This window comes from Typopeltis vanoorti, chromosome 1 (assembly GCF_054136105.1).
Source record: "Typopeltis vanoorti isolate ZY-2024b chromosome 1, IOZ_Tvanoo_1.0, whole genome shotgun sequence".
Lineage (NCBI taxonomy): Eukaryota > Metazoa > Arthropoda > Arachnida > Uropygi > Thelyphonidae > Typopeltis > Typopeltis vanoorti.
In genome coordinates this window covers 128,922,311-128,946,599 of record NC_143549.1, presented here as the reverse complement: position 1 = coordinate 128,946,599, position 24,289 = coordinate 128,922,311, and the positions used below count along the sequence as shown (strand labels likewise).

The following is a 24,289-nucleotide window of genomic DNA, read 5'->3' as shown; positions in this document are numbered from 1 at the left end:
TGAATGTATGTTAATTGTCTGATACTAATTATCAAATTAAATCACCACTGTAAACCAGATTAAGGCTATTTTATGCATTTCAATTTTTTCTCTCTTTGAGCAGTCTTTATGGTTGTAGCTAAAGTGTAATGAAAACAGCGCGTATAAACAGCGGCTTCTAAACAATGATTAGCGTGAACCATTCAGAATAACATCAGTAAAATGCTTCTCACATCGCGTGCAAGATTTTAACTTGGTCACAATCCATAGGACGTTATATATGATCACAATGAAAATGATTCATGAAAAATTTAGTGCAGAAGTACCCTATTTCAATGACCACGATTTCCCTCTATAATATTATTACTTCAGATTGATACAGCAATTCTTGATCAACGACGAAACACAAGTTTATAACGTTCATATCTTAAGCATGACACCTCCTGATAAACAAGGGAGAAATTAGCGCAATATCTGCCTATAGTATGAAACGAAAATACTCTCATTAAAACAGTATGCACGGACACTTTTCCTTTCTTTAATGAAACAAAAACGAATTTTAAATTTATGTTAACCACTGTACGAGAGTGACAGAAACATTTAAACATCATTAAGTACTTTGCTTACTTTAAAGATATATAACTGTTTCTTTATTATATGGATTTTTATTTATATCTGCAATGGTGAACCATAGTTCAGGTAAATTTATGAGTTAGGTGCGATTAAAGTAAATGCGAAATACACACCTAAAGTAGTTTTCTAAGAAGGAACCAAACATCCCACCTTACCTGAGGACGCCATCTTGGAGCAGACGCAATTATCAAAAATGACATAAATAAAAAAAAAATATGACCGTAATACAATGTTTACTTATGAAGTTTCTCACTGAAATAGCATCCGTATAGTTCACAAGTTAGATGGATCACTGAGTATCTTCTGTATATATATTTTCACCTGAATGCTTTCTATACTTAAATCAGAACACACTAACAATCGCATAGGTTCATCCATATTAGAAGACTCTATCGCTAGATGGCACTACTTGCAAATTTTAAGGCTGTGACTTGGGGTTGTCTACAGGTATGATTTGTTTTATTCGATGTAGCCTTTTTCTGTGAGAAACTGCTATTTAGTGTTAATTTTGTCGGTGTGGAAGATGGCAGCAATGGATTTGGAAGATGACATTTGTGATGATAATGAAAACATAGGTTTAGGTTGTGCTCTTGAAATGTTTCGGGAATATGATGAAGTTTTAAGTATTATTAATCGCTTAAAAGAGGTGTATAATAATCAAACAGTAGCTGAAGATTGTTATGAGCGATTCATCTATATTCTCTCTCAGTATCAAGAGCAGCCACATCTGCTTGATTCTCATTTAAACATCCTTTTAGAAAGTCTTCTCTCCATAGCAAGAGACATCAGTACACCGGATAAATTACGCCATGTTGCGTTCAAATTTCTTTGGGTTATCACCAAAGTGAGACATTACAAAATCATTGTGAGGCATTTACCACATGAGGTAAGTGGCATGCTTTCATCTTAAGCTTCATTCCTATATTCATTCGAACGTACTCTCATTTTTTCACTATGGGGAAAAAAAAATCATCATTTTTTTTTTTTTTTTTTTTTTTTTCATCACACACGAAACATGAAATCTTGACATTTACTGTTTTAGGGATTGTTCTTGAAACTTTTTTTCCCCACTGATAGGCACTACCAAATAAGTATTAATAAATATGGTATAATATAGTATATATGAAGTATTAATTATTTCCAACATCGGCATATCTGTTTGCGAGATATCAAAAACTCACATGTTGCGCCTTTTACCAAAGAAATCAGTGAGTATACTAGAATTTAAAATTATGAGGTTCAAAAGACATATTTAGGTCATCCACCAATTCATTCTTTCCTATTTTTAATTTTTCAGTTTGTGTGTACTATATGCTAATAGTTACTGGACATAAAATCGTGTAGACATAAGGATAAATTAAAATAATTATATTATAAAATGATTTTGATTGTCTGTTCCTTGAAACTGAAACACTACATCATTGCTCTAATGTGAAGAAAATTAGAATTTATTTACAACTACATATTTCACTCACTGTAATATGAGCATCATTCAGTGAGAGATCAAAAGAATTGGTTACAACATTCAAAATGTTAACTTTACAGGCAGCAATAAATTCTTCATGTACAGGACGCTTGCCTTCACTGACAGGTATATCCACCCAGCTTCACATCATTTTTCACAAAAGACAAGTATTGTCAAAAGTCTTGTACATAGTTCATATACAATTTTTTCTTTGGACTCCCTTCTTTCAGAAGAATTAATAAAATACAAATGACTTTGTTGTCTAATGGATATAAAGAAACCCATCTTGAAACTAATTGATAACTCTCATCCTTCTTCCAGATTACAATCTGATATGAAGAGGATTTCTGTATCATACTTGAAAGGGACTTCTGAACAAATAGCAAGAATTCTCTGCAAATACAATCTGCACACTACTTTCAAACTAGCATGAAAATTATACTAAAGATAAATTATCTCCACAATTCTTACTTGGTGTCTATCAAGTACCCTGTTCATGTTGACTTTGCTACTTTGGGCAAACTCACCATTCTGCTAAGAATTCCAAGAAACACCAAGAGTAAATAAGATTTCTGGAATCAGAAGGTTGAGGCCTTGCTCTCAACCTTCCAGTGAACTCTATATTGGGTGTCTATGGGACACCCAATATGGAGTTCACTGGAATCAAACAAAGATGTTACACTGTAGTAGATTTAAATTAATTCATTCCTTTAAACTTATGAAACACTACATCATTGTCCTAATCATAATCAAACAGGCTTTATGCCTATCTTCAAGGTTTTGGAAGTGATCACTATAAATTATTTATAATTTTTTTATTATTATTATTTTTTAATTACAAAACTATTTCACACCTTGGAACTTTAATAGTGTTGTCTCCTGCTTACTCAGCTGCAGCTGAGACACATAAAAGCAAGACAAATTGATTCATTCTTGTATTAATATTTTGAATGTTGTAACCGTTTCTTTTGCTCTCTCTCTGTGAGCAAAATATTATTATTATTCAGACCTCCATGGAGTCAAGAGACTCATGGTGGGAGGTCCTTCCCAGGAAACACAAAGTCTATCATACCACTCCTTAAACTCATTGACCGTTCTTGCTCTCACCACTCTATCAGGCAATGCATTCCACGGTTCAACCACCCTCCACGCAAAGAAACTACTACTTACCCTCTTTCTCACAGCTTCCTTTCGTAACTTCCAGGGATGACCCCCTTGTCATTGCTCCTTCCCGCTGTTCCACCAAGTGAAAGAACTCCCCAGTGTCAACCCTGTAAAAAGTCTTAAAAGTCTTGATCATATCACCTCTCCTTCTTCTAGTCATCAAACTCTGCAGTCCACATTCCCGCAGCTAATCCTCATAACTAACATTCTATAATCCTGAAACTATCTTTGTTATCTGTCTCTGTACCTTTTCCACAGTTAATTTATCCCCTTCAAATCCTGGGGACCAAATTTGAGTCCAATAGTCTAAGTGTGGTCTGATCAGGGTCTTTTACAATGGAATGATAACTCTTTAATCTCTGCAGGTCAGCGTCCTTCTCAGTATTGCAGCAATCCTCTGGGTTACCTTCCCCACCTTTGTAACATGCTCCCTGAATTTCAGTTTTCTATCAATCATCACCCCCAGATCTCTCGTCTCCCCCTACTTCCTCCAGTACAGCTCCTCCAATCGAGTATGCAGCCGCCCATCGATGTATCCTAAACTTCAAACCTTACATTTTGCTGCATTAAACCGACCCCCCCCCCATTCATTTGCCGATCTTTCTAGTTTATTCAAATCCTCTTGCAGGGCTGCCACATCTGCACTATTACTAAAATAACCCTTCCCAGCTTCACATCATCTGCAAAATATATAGGAGTTGTAAAGGAAATTAGAATTTCCTTACTACTGTATGTCATGTTGTTCTCTGTACAATTTCAGATGAAGTGAAAACAAAAAAAAACAAGTATTTTATTACTGGTGTAAATGATGCTGCACAACATGTAGAAGGGAAGCAAGTATTAGGAGAGCTAAAAGTGAAACAATCAGAGATGGTATCAGATGTTAGTTGGGTTCAATGTTAATAAAGCTGCAGAAATGGATGCTATATCACCATGCATTTTTGAAGAATGTGCAAAACAGTTAGCTGTTCCCTTTACCTGATTATTAATGAAACTACTGCAGTGGGTACAGTTCCTAAGGAGTTGAAAAAAGGCAAATGAGTACCACTCCAAAAGCATGATTCTAGGATAGAAGTTTCCAGTTATAGATCATTTTGCATATCTGTAGTTGTATTTAAGGTATTAGAGAATTAGAGAGTTGGTTGGGGGGGGGGGGTAGATGGATATAGGATTCTTTATGATGGTTAGCATGGGTTTGTAGAAGGTGTGTCTTGTTTTAGCAATTTACTTAATTTTTTTTAAAATAAGATAACAAGTGTGTTAGATAACAATGATTCATCTATAGTGATATTTTTGGACTTTGAAAAAACATTTGACAGATTACCTCGTGATAGGTTGGTGCTGATGAGAATGGATAGTATATTAGTCAGAGATTGGCTCTCTGAATGATAGTAGCAAGTTGTGTAAGAGCAGGGTCTCAAAAAAAAAAAACGAAAAAAAATGGAGGGTAACTAGTGGTGTGCCCCAGGGTTCTGTTCTTGGGCCTTTGCTGTTTAACTTATTTTTTAATAATATTTCATGTCGATTAAACTGGGGATCTTCAGTTGCTTGCCAGTGAAGCAAAGCTGGGGAAAATTATAAAGAGCACATCTATCTATATGTTCACTGGGCATCCACAGATGCCGTATGGTCATGCCGATGTGCCACACCAGGACTCGCCATGTAGTCCTGTTGTTTGCTTTTCTGGAGGCCTCAACTCTCTGAAGATCAGTCACTCTACACACACACCATTCATCCATCTCATTGATGGTCTACCCCTTCCTCATTTTCCAGGAACTTTACCTTCTATTACTGTTCTGAGAAGTCCCCCTTCCATCCTTTCAATGTGTCCAAAATATTTTAACTTTCTTCTGTCAGTATCCTTAAGGAGCCTTAAAGTTCTACTGATCTTTTCTAACACCCATTCATTTATACACCTTTCGGTATATGATATCCTCAACAGCCTCTTTAACACTATATCTCAAAAGCAGCTATCCTTTTCTTATCTGACTTTTTTTTAGGTTCCAAATCTCGCATCCATAAGTCGATGTTGGAAAAACAACTGCATCCAAAATCCTCAACTTTGTTCTCATGGAGGTGGATCCACCCTTCCAGATTTTATACAGGTCTCTGACTGTTGTTTTATCCATTCCTTCTGACATCTTCTGAACTGCAATTCTTCACATTAATAATGGATCCTAGGTACTCAAACTTGCTGACTTCCTCAATTCTTTCTCCATTAAGGTATACTTGTTTCTCAAGAGCTTCCCTGTTTGTATTTCCTTTGAGAACTATAATCTTTGTCTTGCTAGGATTGAGTTGAAGTCCTCTGTTATTACTGATCTTGTTAACTTTGTCAAGAATTAGTCCTAGTTCTTCCATACGTCAGATTACCGATCAATCTGCCTCCTACCCAAATTCCTGTCTTGAGCTCATCCAATGCTTCATTCATGATGTCCTCTGCATATATACTAAACAAGTGAGGAGAAAGTAAACATCCTTGCCTAACTCCTTTTTCAAATTGAAGCCAGTCAGTCAATCCAACACCTGTTCTTATTGTGGCTTCTTGCTCCCTGTATAAGTTGGCTATCAATCTGATAGTGTATTGAGGAAAACTCGTTCTTTTCATTACTTCCCACAGTTTCACATGCACAACACAGTCAAAAACTTTGGAGTAGTCTAAGAAACAACCAAAGGAAGTGTGAATTCTTTATATTTTTCTATGAATCTACCTAAGACAAGGGATCTGATCTCTGGTGCCCTTTCCTGAAACCTACTTGTTCCTTTGACATCTCTGCCTGAACTTTGGTCTCAGTCCTATTTAGCATGATCCTCAATAAAATTTTGCTTGAATGAGATATTAAACTAATAGTTCTATAGTGCTTGCATGCCTTCATATCACTTTTCTTATTTAATAATGAGATATTAAACTAATAGTTCTATAGTGCTTGCATGCCTTCATATCACTTTTCTTATTTAGTGACATGAAAACCGACTTCTTCCACTCTCTAGGCCATGATCCTGTCTCCCATATCCTTGTAATCAATCTATGAAACACTCTTATCCCCCTGTGGCCTTAATTAACTCTGCTGGGATTTCATCTGCACCTGAGGCATTATTGCTGTTAAGCTGCTTAATTGCTCTTTCAACTTCATGCCTAAGTGGAGGAGGTTCCAAATCAAAATTTTCCTGGTGAGAGGGTGCCACATTTTCTTTATCCACTCTACTGTACAGTTCCTCTCAGTATTCTTTCCATCTGTTTTTGATTCCCAACTCTTTTGTTATTAATGCTTCATTCTTGTCTTTGATGACATTCAAAGAGCACTGCTGATTTAATTCCCTACAGCAGTGATGGCAAACCTTTTTACCCAGGTGTGTCAAACATCTTTTTTTTTTTAAATATTGACATTGTTGATGTGCTACTTGCAAACATGCATTATAAATTTAACTACATAATCATAGATGATGACTTATACATATTATATTAGGCTATTTATTTAATAGGACATTGATATACAATCTATGAATTCATATTATACAATTAATTTAATAAACTGAAATTACTGAAATTAGTTTTTTCATCAGAATACCAATATTTTTCAACATCCAAGGTGTGTCACCTGAAACCCTCAAGTGTGTCAGTGCTGATACGCGTGTCATAGGTTCATCATCACTGCCCTACAGGAAGATTTGAATAGACTTTTAACTTGAGCAGATGAGGTTGTGTTGTAGTTTTAATATTATTATTATTTATGGACACCCCATGGAGTCAAAAGACTCATCATGGGAGACCTGCTCTATTCATTAACACAATACCTATCATACATCTCCTTAAACCTATTCACTGTTGGGGGACTCACAACCACCTCTGGCAACCCATTCCACTCATTCACCACTCCAAGAAAATAATCTAGTCCACACATCCTTACTAACCACACTCTTAGACATCTTCCAAGTGTGAACTCTTGTTTTCCCCTACTCTCTATTTATGGAAAAATTTCTTCTGTATTACTATTATAATATCCCTTTAGTAACTTATAAGTTTCTATCATATCCTCCTCTCCTCCACCTGTCAGGTAAACTTTGCAACCCACAGACCCTCATTCTGTCCTCATGGGGAGCATTCCATAGACTTGTTACCAGCTTGGTCACTCGTCTCTGAATTCTCTCCACAACCTTCCAATCCCCAAGAAACACAGGTGACCAAATCTGTGCACGGTAGTCAACATGCGGCAGAGTCATAGCCTTATTAAGAGGAATTATTATTATTATTACGGGTATCTCCATGGAGTCAGTAGACTCATCGCGGGAGACCCAAACTAGCAAAACAATATCTGTCATATCTCTTCTTGAATTCATTTACAGACGAAGAGCTCACAACTAAGTCAGGCAATGAATTCCACTCATTCACCACCCTCCAGGCAAAAAACCTTGTTCTGACACCTTTGTTAACCACACTCTTCTTTAATTTCCAGAGATGACCTCTTGTTCTTCCATCACTTTTACACAGCTGAAACATTTCCCCTGCATCAATCCTATAAAAACCTTTTAGTAATTTGAATGTTTCTATCATATCCCCTCTTCTTCGCCTATCAACCAATCTCTGCAATCCACAAGCTCTCAATCTATCAATGTAGGGAGCATTTTTTATATCACTCACCAACTTGGTCACTCTTCTCTGAACCCTCTCCACAACCTCCTCATCTCCAAGGAATCCAGGTGACCAGACCTGAGCACAGTAATCCAAATGTGGAAGTATCAATGCTTTATAAAGGGGAATAATAACCTCTTTATCTCTGGATGTCAGTGTGTTCCTCAACAACCAAGTAACCCTCTCTGCAATCTTGGACACCTTAGCAATTTGTCCTCTGAACTTCATCTCCCTATCTACCAATACCCCTAAGTCCCTAGCCTCATCAATCTCTTGGAGTACCTTTCCATCGATGTAGTACACAGCTGGTAATCTTTTAATCCCAAAATGCATGACTTTACACTTTTCCACATTGAACTGACATCCATTTTCTTTTGCCCATTTTACCAGCTTATTTAAATCCTCCTGCAAACTTTCAACATCAGCTTGATTTTTTATTGCACTACACAACTTTGCATCATCAGCAAACAACTGAATATCTCCCTTTAAGCCGTTTCCTATATCATTTATATACAAATTAAACAACATTGGCCCAAGCACAGAGCCCTGAGGCACACCACTGGTCACCTGCCTCATTCTGGACTCGGCTCCTCCATACACCACCTTATGGTATCTCTCCCTGAGCCATTCTCCTATCCATATCACCAATTTAATATCCATTCCCATCTGCTCCAATTTGCGTAACAGTGTTCTATGGGGTATCCTGTCAAAAGCCTTAGCAAAATCCAGAAGTACCACTGTGTAGCCAGTTCCTTTGTCCAACTCAGATGTTATTCTATTATGAATAGTTAATAGATTGCTAAGGCAGGATCTACCTTTAACAAAACCATGTTGGCCTCTATAGAGTATCATATCCTGATCCACCCATTCTTGAATTTTGTCTTTAACCAACTTTTCCAATACTTTTACCACTACTCCTGAGATGGTGATTGGTCTGTAATTCAATACCACAGTTTTAGAGCCACCCTTATGCAAAGGTACCACTTTGCCTAACTTCCACTCCCTAGGGACCATACCAGAGTTCAAACTTAAGTTAAATATCCAGGTGAGAGGGGTTGACAATTCATTTGCACATTCACGCAACACCCGAGCTGATATTCCATCTAAGCCTACCGCAGTGTTTGCATTTAAGTTTTGCAATATATTTAATACCTCTGATTCTTTAGCTTCAATTCTCACATTAGGTATTGCTGTAGGTATAGAGATATCCTCACTTGGGTGATAGACTTTTGAAAAGTGATCACTCAGTAACTCGACTATTACATCTGATTTTGTCACCTCAATACTATCAGCACCCACTAAGGTTATCCTTCCGAAGTCATTCTTCCTCTTACTTGCCACATAGCGGAAGAACTCTTTGGGATTACCCTTGATCTCTTTGGCTAAGGTCTTCTCATAATCTGATTTAGCTTTTCTTACTATGCTGGTAACCTTCCTAGCTTGAGCCTTGTACTGCTCATGGGTGTCCTGATCGCCTTTCTCCTTGTAAATTCTCCATAACATTTTCTTTTTTTGCAGTTCAAGCTTGATACTACTGCTCATCCATCTAATGCCTGCCTTGTTTGACCTCCTAACCATGGGGACACAATCTGATATTGCTTTCCTCAGATACCCGCTGATTTTATCCCAAGCACTGCTAACATCTTTCCCTTGCAATATGTTCTGCCATGGGATGGCTGCAAGCTCACTCCGAAGCTTGTTATAATTGCCTAACCTGTAGTTTCGTACATACCCCTTCTTAATAGAAAAATCCACAGATTTTGCAACCTCCCAAGTCAATACCACATGATCGCTTTCACCAACTGGAGGTAACGAGGACACCTTACTTATGCATATAACCTCTGAACCAATAACCAGGTCCAACACTCTCACACCACGTGTCCCTTCAGTTACGTGCTGTTTCAAGTAATTATCTCGTAGAAGATGTATGAATTCCATTTCCTTTTTGCTACGTGATATTTCCTCCTTCCAATTGATATCATCGTAATTAAAATCCCCCATAATAATCACCAAGCCTTCACTCATTGCACTAAGTTGCTGATGCATGAATTCAATATCTCCCCCCGTACTCCCTGGCCTATAGCAGCATCCAACTGTATATTTGGTTGCGTTGGTCACTATTTCGCACCAGACTGCCTCAAATGAACTCTCATTCACATGTCTATCATCATGATATACTATTTTCTTTGGCTGCAACACATCAGCTATCATCAACAGTACTCCTCCTCCTGTTCTATCTTCTCTATCCTCCCTGAAAATACTGTACCCATCACATTCAATTCCAGTGACCACATCTTCTGCTGACAGCCAAGTTTCACTAATGCCTACAACTTTTGGTGAGATTTCACTGACTAATGCCATAAATTCTTCTCTCTTATTTCGAATGCTTCTAGCATTGGTATACAAAAATTGCAGATTCCCTCTAGATCTTGTACCGGCTTTAGAACTGATATATAAGTCACTAACTACCGTAGTCCTATGCCGATTTTTATCCCCTCTCTTCTGCAATTTATTCAGTCTATAAGGATCAATAAATACACAATCAGTGCTAAAGTTTCTCTCTCTTACACTCAACCTTTTCAATATTAGTTTCCCTGCCCAATAACTTCAACCTGTTCAGAAAACAATAACTTCTTCAATCGCTTATGTCCTTCCATGTTAAGATGCAGTCCATCTCTAGCATACAACTGCCTTTTTCCTTCAAACACACTCCAAACATCAACAAACTCCAGACCTCTTTTTCTGCACATTCTTGCAATCATATCATTCATTATCATTGCTCGTCTACTTAACTCGTAATTGTCAAAACGAGGCAGCACACACACTATTCTCCCATTGACACTTTTCCTCTTCACAATATCTAATAATGTTCTTAAATCTTTTCCTACCCGATTTATACTACCTCTCAGGTCATTCGTACCCACCATAACTATCATCTTGTCTGCTTCATGCCCTCTCTTTATTGCTAAAGCCACTCTTTCTATTGTCCCATCAGCCAAGCACTCCTCATGCATACCACTCTCCATACCCTTAATCATAGAATCACCATATATTTTACCACTCTTAACTTCATTCAAGTCCACACTCATGGACTCATTCTCTACACTATTCAGCATGACTCTCCCAGCTTCATTACTCAACTCTCTATTACTTACCCCCCCACTCTCACTACATCTCATTTCTTCTAGGCCACTTGTGGTTTTATTATATTGACTCCCAATCACTCCCATACTATTTATTACTGAATCATTCACCAAAGACTCACCCATATGTAATCCTGTTCTAGTTACTTCAGCTAAAGTAATCTCTATAGTCCTAATTTCTCTGTTTAACACATTAAACTCCGCTTTAACTTCCAGTATCTCCTTACCGATCACTTCCACTTCCTCATGAAGAAGATGAAGGTCATTTTTCATTTTCATAAACTCCCGCCGAAGTTCTTCCGCTACGGTCTCGATGTCAGCTTCCATTCCTAAACGCTCCAGCCTATCCCGACACTTCTCACATACGTCGACATTTTCGTTCTTCTCATTTTGCCAGACCGACCACAGATCCTTCACATTTTTCGGTGCATACATATAGCAGTTTCCGCAACGCATCCATTGCGAAAAATCTAACGCTGAGCCGGCCTTTCTTGTAGTAGTAGAAGTCCTGCGCGCCGCTGACGTACGTTTCTTGTTGGACGCCATCTTTACACGTTGATATAGTGAAACAAACGGCAGTGAAAACACAATATATACAACACAGTTCTAAACAATAATACCACTGAAGGACACTTGTTTCTAACCGATGCACAATTGCAGCACAATTTGTGACAAAAAGCCACACTATATTTAACTTTAAAAACACGTTTTCTAGACTAGCTAAACTCGACCGCCACATTTACCAAGGACCAATTACCAATTAAAGTACCATATGTATTTAATGAGTTCACATGCCCAAAATTGTTGGAACAAGTGAGATGTAGTTGGATGTGGAAGATATTTTGACAGGAATAGAGGTGGAAGGATATGATGTTTCTTTGTGAAGACATGACATTAGAGTAGGAATGTTGGTGATGGTAGCAGAGGAGTTATCTCCATTCAGGGTGGAGATGCAAGGGACAAATAGTGGTATTGATTCTGAGGCAGTATGGTGTGACATAGAAGTTGACAGGATGAAATATTTAGTTGGATGTTATTATTATTATTATTATTATTATTTATTATTATTATTATTATTATATATATAATTACATATATATACAATTAAAGTACCATATGTATTTAATGAGTTCACATGCCCAAAATTGTTGGAACAAGTGAGATGTAGTTGGATGTGGAAGATATTTTGACAGGAATAGAGGTGGAAGGATATGATGTTTCTTTGTGAAGACATGACATTAGAGTAGGAATGTTGGTGATGGTAGCAGAGGAGTTATCTCCATTCAGGGTGGAGATGCAAGGGACAAATAGTGGTATTGATTCTGAGGCAGTATGGTGTGACATAGAAGTTGACAGGATGAAATATTTAGTTGGATGTTATTATTATTATTATTATTATTATTATTATTATTATTTATTATTTTTTATTATTTATTATTTATTTATTATTATTTATTATTATTATTATTATTATATATATAACTTCCACATCTTTACTTGTCACTGTGCTCTTCAACATCTGAGTAATCCTCTGAGCTATTGCAGTATGTCCTCTGAATTTCAGATCTCTGTCTACCATCACCCCAAGATTCCTAGCATCATCAGTTTCCTGTAAACTAGTACCATCAATATGATACAAAGTGTGTAATCTTTTCATTCCGAAGTGCATTACCTTACATTTTACATCGAATCGACAACCATTGTCCTTTGCCTACACTGCCAATTTATTTAAATCATCTTGTAAGATATCTGCATTACCTTTATCAACTATTGTCCTCCCTAGTTAAGCTCAGTCCATCAGTCATATACAGGTCCTTACATTCATCAAATTCGTTACATTATCCACACATCTATAAACTGTACACCATTCCTCCTGCACAATCTTTTCATTGACTCGTTGGCAGTCATGGGCCTTCTTCTCAGTTCTATCTTATCATACCAAGACAGCAGACTCACAATCTTTACTTTCTTACTCTTCATTTTTGCTTCTTCTACCATCTCTTACATATCTTCTCTCATTGCATATTTCTCACTTTTCAAATCATTTGTTCCTGCCAAAATAATTAATTTGTTTGCTTCTTTCTTCTGCAAACTTAAAGCTTCACTAATCCTTTATCAATATTAATAAATGCGAGATGTTACATTTTCAAGTATAGAAGTATAACACTATGTACTATATTGATGAAAACCTGCTGCAGGAAATGGATGAGATTTGAGATCTGGCAGTGGATAGTTGACAATAGATGAGTGGCAGTCAGTGAAATTTTAAGTGGGGGTGCTGCTTGAACAAAATAAAAATTTAAAAAAAAATATTTTTTTCCTAATTAGTAACCAATTTATTAATAAATAAATTGTAGATTTATTTATTAATAAATTGGTTAATGATGGAAAAAAATAATTTTTTAAATTTTTATTTTGTGTAGGCAGCACCCCCACTTAAAATTTCACCGGCTGCCACTGCAGTAGACTGAAGTTTAGAGGACATATAGTAAGTGTTACAAATGTTGCACATTTGTAACATTTGTAACAAATGTGCAACATTTGTAACACTTACAAATGTTGCACATTGTATTGCCACTGTGATAAGGAGTACACTGACATTTTGGGATAAGAATGTGGTTCATGCTACTGTATTAAACACTGGCCAGATCACACTTGGACTGTTGTATTCAGATTTCTTCACCTAGTCTTCATTATGATGTGGAAGCATTGTAAAATGTCCAGAGATGAGTGACTAAGACAATATCAGGAATCTGAATGTTGGCTATGGAGAAAGGTTAAAGGAATATAAATTACATTTACAGAGTTCAGTGAATAGGAGGAAAAGGTGACATGGGTCAGTATTCCTGACTATAATCCGTGTGTGTTCACGGGGACGGTTTGCCTGCTTTCAGGATGAAAAACCCCAGATAAACTGGCGGAGAAAACCCTGCTGTCCACGGCCAAGACTGGCTAAGTTAGTGAGGGGATTTTATTGGATTATTAAAGAATGATTATAAAGAGTAGAAGATGAGAGAAGATACTGGAGGCTATCCCTGGAAATTGAGCAAGTGTGAGGAGTAGATATTTTGCACATGGAGAGTTGTGAGTGGATGGAACACGTTACCAAAATATGTTATGAATGCATGGAGTGTTAAGAATTTCAAGGTTTAGTCTGATAAATATGTTGTCAGTTGGATGAACCTCTCATGATGAGTTTGCTGACTCCATGGAGGATGTGATGATAATGATATCTGAGTAGATAGCATACTTGCTCTCCGACCAACAGGTGAAAATTCAAATTCTAGTGTATAGGTATGGATGTTTATGAATGTGTTTAGTGGTAGATAAATTTTGTTGCCCAGTGTAAGACTACCACTCTGCTTATTGGAAGCGTGAAGTAGCATGGGAAAGAGAGAGAAAGTACTCTGTTCGATCTCTGGATTATCTCGCATTTAGTCTACTGATGGTACTAATAATGTACTATATCAGTTTCATTTGTAGGATACACATTACAAAAAATTAACTTAGAGATCCAAAAACAAATGAAACTGCTATAGTACATAGCAGTTTCATTTGCAATATGAAATCTGAAAATATTCAGATCTCAAATAAGTCACTTCTAACTTAATCTTCTTCTGAGTCTTTTTTTTTTCCTGGCATCATGCACTTAATCTTAACATTTCCTTTCCCATTGTATTTAATACCATACCACCAAAGATTAGCTGTTCTCACACATTCCTGAATGATGACAGTGTCTAGTTTCATTTCTAATATTTTAAGTTTTAATACAGTTTTGCCATCGATGTGGGGATTTTATTGGATTATTAAAGAGGTGATTATAAAGGGTAGAAGATGAGAGAAGATACCGGAGCCTTCTGTTCACTCACCCAGTTATTCTCAAAACACTTATATATGTGTGTTCTCTTGTCTTTGATCAACTGTTTTATTTTTAACCCAGCTCTCAGATCCATATGTTAAAATAGGTTTGGACACTGTCTTATATACTGCAAATTTCTCTCTTATTCTATATTAATTTAGTCATTTAGCTATCGAATATACGAACTTTGCTTATTCTGTTGTCTTAAACTTGTCAACTGTAAAATTTAAATAAATTTTTTTAAAATATAATTTAAAATAAAATTTAAATGTTCTTTCCATATAAGTGTTAATATAATTTTGACATACCCTGTATTCTTTTTTAATCCTTTAAAGTGTAAGCAAACAAAGTATCATCACAACAAGGTTATTTGTATATAGAAGTTGATAATTTCTAATTCTTTGGAATCAGAAGTTGATAATTTCTAATTTCTAATTGCCTTAATATCCCATAATGCAAAGCACGTTCCTTTCTGGAGTATATTGCTATGCATTATGGGAAGGATCGCTAACCAGAGCAGTTTCAATCTTTAATAAGGTTTCATCAGTGGGAGCCAAACCCAGGAGTGATACCCTGAGAGAGAGAGATCGATCAGACTATACCAGACCCAAAGAGATAACGTAATGATACTATTATCAGCATAAGCAAAGAGAATATTTTCTCCATTTGGCTCCTTTTTTTTTTTTTTTTTTGTTCATTTGTCTCAAATTATTTTCTTCATTGCTAAATTGAACAGGGTCATTGAGAAAGCATCTTCTTGGTGAAGTCCAGTTCTTTATTTCATAGCTTGATGAATGTACCTGGAAAAAGAAGTTTCTAAGAATGCCAGCTAATGATAGAGTGGACAGTTTGTCTTTTTTAGATGGCAACAGATGAGAAATTTTGTGGAGATAGGAAAATATGTGGGAATGAGATGATACTTCTTCAAAATTCTATCATTCGGTTCAGAGATGCTAGAAATATAAGAATACTGAGGTGTTGGAAAATAGCAGTCAATTATCTGCTGGATTTGATTAGGGTTGTAACCATTAAATTCCATTAGCCTTTTATTATTATTATTATTATTACCACCCCAAGACTTCATGGAGTCAAAGACTCATCTGGGAGTCTTTGACTTTTATCACACACACAGCTCATCATACCATGTTTTAAACACATTCAAACTCTTTGCAGATACCACATTCTCAGGCAAGGCATTCCAATCATTCACAACTCTGCACGAAAAAAAACCTGCCTCTCACTCCCTACTCATACCCTCTTTATACAGTTTCTAGGGATGACCTCTGGTTCTCCCCTGATCTCCCACTATTCTCTGTAAAACTTTTCCAGCATTGATCGTATAACAACCCCTTACCAACTTATAGTTTCTATCATATCTCCCCTCTTCCTCCTGTCCACTAGACTCTGCAAATTACATCTTCTCAATCTTTTCTCATACTCGACATTCTAGAGGTCAGAAACTACCTTAGTCAGTCTCCTTTGGACCCTTTCCAACATCTGTTCATCCTTCTGAAAAACCCGGTGACCAAATCTGGGCACAATAGTCCATGTGTGGCCTAATCAAAGCCGTATACAACGGAACAAGAATCTCCCTACTTCTACACATCAGTGTCCTCTGCATCATTCCCAGAAGCCTTTGTGTTGTCTTCACAATTTTGGCGATATGTCCCCTAAATTTTAGATCCTTATCCACTATCATCCCCAGATCTCTTATTTCCTCTACCTCCAACAATATATTCTCACCAAGCATAAATTCTGCATCCCATCTTTGTTTTTCAAATTTTAAAACCTTATATTTTGCAACATTGAACTCGCATCCCCATTTCCGTGCCCAGTCACTCAATCTATTCAAGTCTTCCTGTAAGGCCACAACATCTTCACTACAATTCATGGTTCGTCCCAACTTTGCATCATCTGCAAACAACTGAATATCTCCATCCAAATCTTCACCTATATCATTAATATACAAGTTAAACAGTAATAGACCTAAAACAGACCCCTCAGGCACTCCACTAGTGACTTTCCTTTTCCTGGATATCGTTCCCCCATTAACAACTTGTTGATACTTATCAGATTGCCAGTCTCCAATCCAGTGCACCAATGTAATATCCAACCCCATCTGTGCACAGTAGTCACCAACCCCATCTGTGCACCAGTGTAATATCCAACCAAATCTGTGCACAGTAGTCAACATGTGGCAGAGTCATAGCCTTATTAAGAGGAATAATAACTTCCATATCTTTACTCTTCCATATCTTTCATATCTCTGCTCTAGTTTGACTGTCAACCTATCATGAGGTACTCTATCAAAAGCCTTTGCGAAATCCAAGTATATTACTGTGTATCCTTTTTCTCTGTCCAAGGAAGCAGTCACTTTATTGTAATAAGTGAGTAGATTACTAAAACATGACCTCCCTTTAGGAAATCTATGCTGTCCATCAAAGTTAATACCATTGTTATCAACCCAACTGTGAATCCTAGTTCTCACAAGCTTCTGCAACACCTGACACACAGATAGGCCTATAGTTTGATGCTTGAGTTCGATCACCTCCTTTATGAAGTGGCACAATCTTGCCCTCCTTCCACTCCTTAGGAACTTGACTGAGTGCAAGACTCATATTAAAAAAATATGTCAAGGCAGGTGTCAACTCCCTGGCACATTCTTTCAGAATACGTGGTGATATATTATCAAGTCCCACAGCCTTATTAACATCTAGTTTACTCAACTCCCCCATACACCTCTTGCTCACCTACAGTCAGTCTCTCCTCCGCATCATCAACTGCTCTCTCAATCCCTCCATGAAGTCACATTCAAGATTGAAAGATCTTTATGAACTATTCATTAAGTATCTCCACCACACATTCTGCATCAGCTGTCTTTATACCATTTTCTCCAATCAATGTCATCATTCCATATTTATTCTTTCTTTTGCTGGCTACATATCGAAAGAATTCCTTAGGATTCTTTTTGGCTTCATTAGCCAACTGCTGTTCATACCTCTCTTTAGCTATTCTCACCAACCAAGTCACCCTCCTTGCTTGGTCTTTGTAGACCTCATGGAATTGGTTATTTCCACTTCTCTTATGCTGCCTCCACAATGCCCTTTTTCTCTGTGTCGCATGCTTATTCATCCATCTCACACCCACCTTATTTAACCTTCTCACCCTTGGAATACATTTAGACATTGCATCTACTAAACAGTTTTTGAAAATCCCCCCAAGCTGCATTGATCTCTTTTCCAGCTAACTCCTCATTCCATGCTACACCTGCAAACTGTCTCCTGAGCTCTTCATAATCACTCCCCCCCCTTTGTAGTTCCACATATACCCTTTTCTCACAGAGGTCCTCGCACTGCTGGCAACCACCCAGGTAATCACCTCATGGTCACTCTCACCAATTGGTGGATGATTTGACACCTCATTTATAATTACATCCTCTGATGAGATGACCAAATCCAAGACCCTCAATCCTCATGTGCCCTCTGTTACATACTGTCTGAGGTAGTTATCCCTAAAAAACTCAAGAAACTCATCTTCTTTACTTCCAGTTGTTATCTCATCATTCCAGTCTATATTGCCATAATTAAAATCACCCATAATGATCACCCTTTTCTTATTTACTTGCTAATTTGATTGTACATTTCATTATCACCACCATCCACATTACCTGGTCTATAACAACATCCCACCAAGTATTTGATTCTATTCACCTCTATCTCAAACCATACTGCCTCAAAACCACTGGCACTATTTCCCTCTGGCATCTCTACTTTATATGGACATAACTCTTTCCCTATCATCAATAGCACTCCCCCTCCCTTTTTACCCTGTCTATCCTCACGAAACACATCATACCCTTCCATCTCTATTCCTGTCAGGATGTTAACCTCTTCCAACCATGTCTCACTTATTCCGACAATCTATGGGTGAACAGACGCAATTAATGCAACCATTTCATCTATCTTGTTTCTTATACTTCTAGCATTTGTATACAAACACAACAGCCCATTTCTGGATCTACAGCTAGTTCCACTTATACCACTCACTCGATGTGATCTCTCCATGCTCGATTGGGGCCATTTCCCTTTCTGCTTCTTCATTTTAAAACTCTTTTCAATTCCAACTGTTTCCTCTTGATCCCGTCATCCCATTCCTTTCCTGCCTATACATACCTCCTCTTGGAGCATCCACCTTTCTCATGCTGTGTACCCCCCCCCCCCCGTCCACCCTGTTTTGATAGTGAGAAGTTTTTGTTGTAAGCTTCAGGGAGAGGAGCACACATTATGTGCTCTATTAATTAAAGACTTAATAACACCAATTTTTGAGAGGTGTAATGAGGAGACTTTCGATGAATGTATCTGCCAGTAAAGGTAGGTTTTCGATAAACACTGGTTGATAAATTCGATTGGTAATTCGATAAACACTGGTTGATAAATTACCAAAGGCTGTGCGCATAAGAAGGATGTCTTAGAATGGTAAACTACAGGCTTTTCTTTTTCCATGGTGAATTGAATGTGTGGGTGAAGGCTATTGATTTGTTGTAGGAAAGTGGTAAGTTCATTTTCAGAATGAGACCAACAATCCAAAGACATCAGCAACATATTACATAATTAAAGTTAATTACTGTGATTATTGTATAATTTATTGTTTATTGCTCTTTTTGTCATATTAACTGAATTAGTTCATGAATCGTTGTCAAAGGTGCTCCTGATTTTTAGAAGTTCTGTGGCTATTTTATTTTCACTTAATGTCTTGTTATTTTTTAATGTTTCATTCATTTATTTCATTACTTTTTTCATTTATAGACGCAGGTGAATATTGTATCTTTTGTTTTTATGTATGTTTCATTATGTGTGTTCTCATACTTTCAGTGTAACATTTTAGCATTTTTAATTTCAGTCTGAAATGATTTCCATTAGGAAAAACTATCTGAAGTTCCTTCATGCATAAGGTTTCTATCAGGTGGTGATCTGTTTAATAATCTCTCAAAATATTGTTTAAATTCCTCAATTTCTCTTTCTTGAGTAATTAAATGCCATTGGTCGTTAAACAATATTCTAGTTCCTGGGTTATTTGTATTGTATTTGTCTTTGAGTTATTATTTTTTTTCTCTGACAACCTTTTCTCTCAGCAGTGGTGCACCTAGAGAGGGATGTAAGGACCCCCCCAAAGAAAAAGGAACAAAAACTAGAAAAATTTCCAAAAATCTTTTCCTAATTAAAATTTATTATTTTTTATTTATATTGTGTCGTATCATCTATTTCTATACTACTTATGAATTAGCGATCATTGTAGTTGCTCAGTCATAGGTTGTATGCAATGCATAGTTTGTATTCTCAAATTGTCTACTCAACTGCCCCCCCCAAGATTAAATCCTGAGTGCGCTACTGTCTCTTAGCATAGTATTTTACTTGTTTAAATTTCTGCAGTGCCTACAGTCTTTTAGCATTCACTAGTGGAGAATCCTGTAACATTTTAACATTCTTTCATTGCATTTCTTTATAGCCTTCTTGCATGTCTAATTAAATCATTTGCTTTTCGATTTGTGATTTGAATCTGTACCACAATTAATATATTTAATCTAATTCTCTTTTCGATCCCTCTTTCATTTATAGGAGAAGGTGAATATTGTATCTTCTTCTCTTTTGTTTTGGTGTATGTTTTGTTATGTGTGTGTTATCATACTTTCATTGTTTTGATTAGTATTTCTGTTAACAATTTCCCATTTGATATAGTCTCAGCTTGAAATGTGTAGTTTCAGCTAATGGTCAGTCACTAGCCCTCTGTGGGTACATACATTTCTTATACATGCCTTGTATCTATTGTTTATCATTATTTAGTTTATATTTGGTTGCAGTTACAGCTGGAGAATACCATGTTTGTTTATAAATATGTCTTCTTCAAAAAACATGCTACTCATCTGTAAGTCATCTGAAGGATGCAAAGTGAACAGCTCTAATCCCATTATTATTGCCAATCTTATGTAGACCATTGCCTGTCTGGTTGGCCCTGTGGTTAGCATACTTGCTCTCCAACCAGCAGGCTGCAATTCGAATCCTGGTGTGGGCATGGATGTCTCTGATTGTCTTAAGGTGGGAGATGAATTTTATCATCTGGTGTGAGATTACCTGCTTATTGGAGGCCTGAAGTGGCTTGAAAGAGTTCCATGTTTGGTCTCTAGAACAGGGTTTCAAGACTATATAAAAATAAAATAATAAAAAATATATATATATATAAAATTAATAAAAAACAAAATCTGGACTAACTCTATGCACATCCTATATAGACACAGACAAGATATTATTATTATTATTATTCAGGCCTCCATGGAGTCAAAATAAAAGACTCATCGTGGGAGGTCCTTCCTAAGAAACACAAAGTCTATCATACCACTTCTTAAACTCATTGACCATTCTCGCTCTCACGACTCCATCAGGCAATGCATTCCATGGTTCAACCACCCTCCATGCATAGAAACCACTCTGCATCCTCTTGCTCACAGCTTCCTTTCGTAACTTCCAGGGATGGCTTCTTGTCATCACTCCTTCCCGCTGTTCAACCAAGCGAAAGAATCCCCACTGTCAACCCTGTACCTCGACAGTTTAAAATTCTCAATCATATCACTCCTCCTCCTTTTATCCACCAAGCTCTGCAGTCCACATTTCCCTCAGCCGATCCTCATAACTATCATTGTACAGTCCTGAAACCATCTTTGTTATCTGCCTTTGTACCCTTTCCACAGTTAATTTATCCCCTTCAAATCCTGGGGACGAAATCTGAGAACAATAGTCCAAGTGTGGCCTGATCAGGGGCTTATACAACAGAATGATAACTGTTTTATCTCTGCAGGTCAGCTTCCTTCTCATTATTGCAGCAGTCGTCTGTGTTACCTTCACCACCTTTGCAATATGTCCCCTAAATTTCAGGTTTCTATCAATCAACCCCAGATATAGATATTCATAGTGAAGAATTTATGGAGACACAACACACGTGTTAGAATAATTACTTTTCTTAACATTAGGAAATTAACATTCGACATTTCGACCTCTGTATTGAGGTCATCATCAGAAAAAGTAGATATGTATAAGATATAAGAAACATGACACTGCACTATTATTATTATTATTATTATTATTATTATTATTATTATTATTATTATATCACACCTCCAGGGAGTCCAAAGACTCATTGAGGGAGGACATCTACTCTACAACTCTTTGTCTCACTACTCAACTAACCTTCATCTAACACCAATGCCATCTACCGCCGACTACCACCACTAGTACTTTCACAGACAATCACAAACATCCATGCCCGGGGTGGGATTCAAACCCACAGCCTTTTGGCCGAAGAGCAGATGCGCTAACCATTCGGCCAACCAGGCTGGCCTAGTAATTACTTTAGAATAATTACTTATACAAAATATACTTTTTTTTATACTTATAAAAGTAAGTAATTACTATACAAAAGTAAAATGAATCTATATGCGTGTTAATCTTTTAACCTAGCCTGACCTCTTGTGGGAAAAAAAATTAAATAAATAAAATAGAATCTATCTATCCATGTTCACTGGGCATCCATATATGCCGTATGGTCACTCCAATGCTCAGCCATTGGAGTGACCATACGGCATATATCCATCTATCTCATTGATGATCTACACCTTCCTCTTTTACTAGGAACTTTACCTTCTATTACTGTTCTGAGAAGTCCCCTTTCCATCCTTTCAACGTGTCCAAAATATTTTAACTTTCTTCTGTCAGTATCCTTAAGGAGCCTTAAAGTTCTACTGATCTTTTCTAACACCCATTCATTTGTATGCCTTTCAGTATATGATATCCTCAATAGCCTTCTGTAACACCACATCTCAAAAGCAGCTATCCTTTTCTTATCTGACTTCTTTAGGTTCCAAGTCTCACATCCATAGGTCACTGTTGGAAAAACAACTGCAGCCAAAATCCTCAACTTTGTTCCCATGGGAATAGATCCATCCTTCCAGATTTTAGACAAGTCTCTGACTGTTGTTTTGTTTTATTCATTCTAACCTTCTTCTGAACTGCAATTCTTCACAATAATGGATCCCAGGTACTCAAACTTGCTGACTTTCTCAATTCTTTCTCCATTAAGGTACACTTGTTTCTCGAGAGCTTCCCTCTTTATATTTCCTTTGAGAACCATAATCTTTGTCTTACTAGGATTGAGTTGAAGTCCTCTGTTATTACTGATCTTGTTAATTTTGTCAAGAATTAGTCCTAGTTCTTCTATATCATTACAAAGGAGTACTGTATCATCAGCATACCTCCGATTACTGATCAATCTAGCTCCTATTCAAATTCCTGTCTTAAGGTTAATCCAGTGCTTCATGCATTGTGTCTTCTGCATTTATATTCAGCAAGTGAGGAGAAAGTAAACATCCTTGCCTAACTCCTTTTTCAACTTGAAGCCAGTCAGTGAATCCAACACCTGTTCTTACTGTGGCTTCTTGTTCCCTGTACAAGTTGGCTATTAACTTGATAGTGTGTTGAGGAAATCCCGGTTCTTTTCATTACTTCCCACAGTTTTATTTCACATGCTCAACACAGTCAAAAGCTTTGTAGTAGTCTAAGAAACACATTACCAAAGGAAGTTTGAATTATTTATATTTTTCTATGAATTTACCTAAGGCAAAGGATCTGATCTCTGATTCCCTTTTCATTTCCTGAAACTTGCTTGTTCCTTGGGCATCTCTGCCTGAACTTTGGCCATAATCCTATTTAGCATGATCCTCAATAAAATTTTACTTATATGAAGTATTAAACTAATAGTTCTGTAGTTCTTGCTTGCCTTCGTATCAATTTTCTTATGTAGTGGCATGAAAACTGACTTCTTCCTCTAGGCAATGATCCTGTCTCCTATATCCTTGTAATCAATCTGTGAAACACTCTTATCCCTCTATCCCCTGTAGCCTTAATTAACTCTGCTGGGATTTCATCTGCACCTGGGGTCTTATTGCTGTTAAGCTGCTTAACTGCTCTTTCAACTTCATGCCTAAGTGGAGGAGGTTCCAAATCAAAATTTTCCTGGTGCAAGGGCTCCACAGTTTCTTTATCCACTCTACTGTACAGTTTCTCACAATATTCTTTCCATCTGTTTTTGATTTCCAACTCTTCTATGTTGGAAATGGAGCATTACTGTTAGTAATGCTCCATTCCTTTGATGACATTCTGTTTGGGCTTAAACTTGTGCTTTAAGTTAACTAAATAAAACATCCTTTTATAATTGTCCCTCCTCATCTGGAACTCTTCACATTTATTAGTATCTCTATCTCTTCATATTTATTAGTATAAAACTTTTCCTTGTCCTGCCTGATGGCTCTTCTGATTTGTCTATGTAATCTCTTATATTCTTCAGTCCCTGTGTCTCTTTGTTTTTCCAAC

The 24,289-nt window shown here is 36.9% G+C and overlaps 2 protein-coding genes across 5 annotated transcripts in view; one reads left to right on the top strand and one right to left on the bottom strand.

The window, feature by feature from the left end:
* The window catches only part of LOC150110420 (eukaryotic translation initiation factor 4B-like), a 277,691-nt gene extending 276,711 nt beyond the window's left edge, over window positions 1-980 (bottom strand). For all 4 annotated transcript variants that reach the window (XR_016548405.1, XM_090393633.1, XM_090393645.1 and 1 more), the window contains exon 1: window positions 768-980. Coding sequence is in view for 3 of the 4 variants with exons in the window: in XM_090393633.1 (XP_090249759.1) it covers window positions 768-780 (13 nt within the window). In the remaining variant the exon portion in view is untranslated. The remainder of the gene's footprint in view (window positions 1-767) is intronic.
* Window positions 981-1,074: 94 nt separating this feature from the next.
* Window positions 1,075-24,289, top strand: part of Tbcd (tubulin folding cofactor D) — a 291,444-nt gene continuing 268,229 nt past the window's right edge. Inside the window, exon 1 of the mRNA XM_090399238.1 lies at window positions 1,075-1,498. Coding sequence (XP_090255364.1) covers window positions 1,136-1,498 — 363 coding nt within the window. The 5' untranslated portion in view covers window positions 1,075-1,135. The remainder of the gene's footprint in view (window positions 1,499-24,289) is intronic.